A 4520-nucleotide genomic window follows, 5' to 3' on the forward strand; every position below is an offset into this window, starting at 1 on the left:
ATTTTATGATAATATTTTCTCGATATTACAGAGCGACGGGATTTTATTCAGTTTACTTTATGCTGACACGCGCGGATATTACTACACCCGCGGATAATCATTATTCGAGTCGTCCGAACTAGGTGAGGCGACTGAGAATGAAAAAAAAAATGACGCTCCTAGCGGAAGCGAGCCCCGAGCAGAAGACCTTCAGATCAATGTAGCTCGCGTGTCCGTACACGAACTCACGTATCCCCCGGGCTGTTCCCAAATCAAAACATAGATGTGCGACGGTTGGCGAACCGCATTTTTTTACCGTTCCATAATATATTTCAGACGACTCTTGTTCGTATTCATTTTTTGTTTTTGTTTTTTTTTTCTCCCGAACAACTACGCGTTGATCGCACGCAGAGAGCACAAATCGTTCACATCACTCACACTCCACACGATATAATATTTACATAAACCGTTTACGATCATATTATTATTATTATTATTATGTACACGGAACAGAGTATATGATGCGCGCGCGCGTGGCTCTCCGAAAACAATATTATAATATTACGAAATAAAATATATAACAACGATAATAATAAAAAAAATCTATATACAATTTGATAATGCACACGGTCGCAGCACACGGTTCATCAATGTGTTTATGCGTATTTATAAAAGCCCGTGTTTGCACAGGATTCAGTGTTAGGCATTACGCAAACAAAATATCCTTGGTCACCGCAACAACAATACAATACATTCGTTGCTATGTTAAAAAAAAAATAATAATAATAATAAATCCCTAAATGTTTTCATAAAACATTTTCCAACGAGTATAACATATTATAATATGGTCTATATAGGTAACATAATACTATAATACGTATGTTTATATTATTACAGTATTAACGTTTATTTATACTCGTAAAATGTCTATAATCGGTTGTACCTATGGCTGAAAGTATTTTTTCGGCATCGATAGTAATAATAATAATAATATGTTTTGTATCGATGTAAGTATTATTATGAGCAAATCTAAATTAACCCCCATTCGACAAAATAACGAAGAAAATTATTACACAAAGTGTACTTTGTTTTTGGTGGGAGCTCACCGATTCTGCAGCTTAAACAGTGTTGACACATTAATATTCAATATTGACGGGGGAACGTTCAACAACCCCTTGGAATATCTTATTGTTCCAATAATTTGAACAACGTATACCCTTTATATATATATATATATATATATTTATACAGGTGTTGTTATACAAAACGCGGTGGCGAGAATGATTGAACGGTTTTTCAAGAAGTTTAAATCTTGAGATATTCAATAGAATTTACATAATACTTTGACTTTTCGAAAAGTTTAAGATTTCCATTAAAACAAAAAAGTTGAGCGATAAAGCTTCGATGTTTAGAAAAGAAAAGCTATACGAGAGTGGAGAGTTGTTCGTTGTTTTATTGTACTGTATACTACGTGTATATAGATATACTATATGTACCTATTGTTATAATAACAGAATTCCACAGAGTGATTTCTAATTAAAATATGGTTTGCTTCGATTTATAAAATTAATTACTACGGTACACAATAACACTACCTACCTATAATACATCATTATAATAATATTATGTTACGCCAGTTACAAACCACTGCGAATAACTATGCCGGGACCGTATATATACTGCAACAATATCTGCATTCTGCGGGTACCTATATCGGTGTCTATAACATTTATATAATAATATTATATGTATATAAGTTAGGTATAACGTTATTATAGTTTACGTTGACACGGGCATTCAGCAGCCACCGCCGGTCGTGTCCAATATAAAATATCTTCCATCAACTTACGGCTCACCCGCCGATCGGTAATATTATCGGCCGACACCTGTCAACCGGGCACGCAAATCGAAGTCCGCCAATTATAAAAATTAAATTCGTGTTACCCATTCGGTTGTGTACTCGTGTATGAGGTATACGTGACTCAAGTCTGCAGTTATAATACGTATTTTAATGTTCTAACTGTTATACGAACAAACAAGGATTGAAGTAATTATATGGACTTCACGTCCGTTGTCAAACAACTGCGACATATCACGGTCCGGACCAAAAAATATATTATTAGCTTTGAATTATTATAAACTTTGGGTTTTTTTATATGGGATGTAGAGAAAATGAACCTCTAAAAAAATATGCTTAGGTACCTAATAAACTATTCCTCAAAAGCTTCATGGTATACCTGCGTTAAAAAAAATAATGATACAAAATCAATGAGATTAGGTACGATAACGTACTGTAATAAGTTTAATTAATAGTTACTATCAGCATGTTTATAATTTTATAAATATGTAAATATTAATTTATTCTCATTATAGATCGTGCGCAATGAATTTTATTCTATATCTGTAGTAGTGACATTATATGTTATGCTTTATCATACTCACCGAGTAAAATATGAATTTCTTTAAAAAATCGATAAAAAATAATGATTGTTGTAGTACCTAAGTCAAATCATGATTAATATAATATAAAAATTTAATTAATAAAGAAATATTATAATTATGCAGATCTTAAGTTATAGGTATACCTAATAACGGTATCATGTATTAGAATATTAGTAGTATTTAATTATATGTATAGTAAACTGACGTCTGACTTAATAGAACTTCAACTTTAAAACTTAAAAAAAAAATAAATTAAAATAATTAATCTTTGTCTATTTTAATAAAATTATTGTTTGTAAATAGTTGATAATTGCCATAAAATATTTGTGAATTTATATTGAATTAATTTAACGGGATGTTAAACTAAAAGTTTAGTAAGAAATCTATTTAAATGTAGTTTTATTTAGTATGTATATATATATATAACAGATTTTGAGCTGTTAATTAGACCTGCCCTAATACCTATATATTAATTAATTATCTGTATTCGAATGTTCTTTCTGATCGATTCGACACACAAACTATGAAACATTAACTGCGTTTATAAATAATGACGATACGCCCGAGGTATATTTAGTAAGACGTTTAGTATTTGATTTATCCATACATTTATCCTATATTACCTAGTAATTCTTTTGTTTTTCCCGAGAATTTTCAAATAAACAATTACATTAAATGTTTATGAAAATTATACGCATTATACCGATTTATATAGATAGCAAATCAGAGTGCCAGGTTGATAACATTTGTATGCACCCGAGTGGGCAATAAAAAATCCCAGTAGGTATCTATTCCTTTTATCAGCTAACTCTAATATCCATAATTTGGAATGTGTCTAATGGCTTACGAAAAATGGTGCACGTGGAAAAATTATAAAACTAACACAGCAATAATAATTGTTTACTATCACATAATATCACCTCCAACAATGTCTAATTGAACAAGATTATATTAGATAAGATATTGTTACAATTTAGGTACAAACAAACAACGGAAGAATATCATAAATGACTGATAGCATAATGGACAAAAGCTTTTAGCATTACAATTCATTATAATATTGTACATTGCATTCTGGCAACTTGGTTTTTAAATGATCAATCATAGTTCCTGGTTCGCTTAAAAATTTTACATTTTTCAACTCCAAATATTTTAATGCTCTGTAAATTCAAATAATGAATTACATTTTTATCAAATAAATTAATGTTTTTCTTACTGAAGTTGCTCCAATGACCTTATTCCTTGGTCAGAAATGTTTACACAGTCATTAATTTTCAAATTTGTGAGGTGATCTTTCAATATATTAAGTTTAATTAATGCTTCATTATTAATTGAATCACATTTATCAAATTCAACTTTTGAAATATTTTTACAGTTTTCTGTAAAAATAACAGTTTATAAACCATTAATATCATAAAAAAAAAAAGGATTTTGTTATTACAGATATTGAAAAACCTACTAAAATAACTAAATCCTATGTGCGAGATTGATGCTTCTTTTCCCGCATAAACCTGCTCTATTACGAACTGTTTCAAGTGAATTGATGTGGTGTTTGGCAAACAGTCATAATGACTGACGTATTCCTTACAACCTTTCCATCTTACTCGTGCCCCATTTTTCATGAGCCATTCGGCACATGCCAAGTTTGGTCCAATTTCTTTGATACGATCATCGTCCAAACTTTTTTTTATAAAAAATATTTATTAAAATATTGTAACAATGCACTTAAATACGTAACCACCAAAATTTAATTTAAAATAGAAGCACTTGCCAATTGAATGTGTTATCGATCCACTGCCATAAATAACGTTTATTCATTTCAATAATATTTTTTCTAAAAAAAAGAGATTTTAAAGTTGTTAACATCATCATCCCAAAATTAGCACAACTGCGCAATACAAAACAAAATTAACTCTGCTGCACTTAAGAATAGTAATTAGCAGTCAGTGTCAATAATAACAGTTTTGAACAAAATTATATAACAAAATAAATTTTTGATAATAAACAAACACTAGAGAAACAAAAATACTAAATTACTACGCAATAGTCACATCAATATTACAAATTGTTATATTCTCATAATAATTGCATAACAACAT

General features: G+C 29.9%; 1 protein-coding gene across 1 annotated transcript; it reads right to left on the reverse strand.

Annotated features, from left to right (window-relative positions):
• Positions 1 to 3463: 3463 nt before the first annotated feature.
• LOC132918945 (ATP synthase subunit s, mitochondrial-like) lies at positions 3464 to 4293 on the reverse strand. The gene is made up of 4 exons (XM_060980303.1): positions 4193 to 4293; positions 3881 to 4101; positions 3638 to 3800; positions 3464 to 3581 (listed from the first exon to the last, which is right to left on the reverse strand). Exons 1-4 carry the CDS (start codon positions 4291 to 4293, stop codon positions 3464 to 3466), a joined length of 603 nt encoding a protein of 200 aa, XP_060836286.1.
• Positions 4294 to 4520: the final 227 nt, after the last annotated feature.

The sequence above is a fragment of the Rhopalosiphum padi genome, chromosome 2 (genome assembly GCF_020882245.1).
Source record: "Rhopalosiphum padi isolate XX-2018 chromosome 2, ASM2088224v1, whole genome shotgun sequence".
NCBI lineage: Eukaryota > Metazoa > Arthropoda > Insecta > Hemiptera > Aphididae > Rhopalosiphum > Rhopalosiphum padi.

What these genes read in the sequence shown, in the direction of transcription:
- LOC132918945 (XM_060980303.1), bottom strand. Translation starts at nt 4,293, where the DNA reads ATGATGATGTTAACAACTTTAAAATCTCTTTTTTTTAGAAAAAATATT. An exon ending in ATCGATAACACATTCAATTG is followed by an intron (nt 4,102 to 4,192) that starts GCAAGTGCTTCT and finishes TATAAAAAAAAG; the next exon opens with TTTGGACGATGATCGTATCA. An exon ending in CATAGGATTTAGTTATTTTA is followed by an intron (nt 3,801 to 3,880) that starts GTAGGTTTTTCA and finishes TTATTTTTACAG; the next exon opens with AAAACTGTAAAAATATTTCA.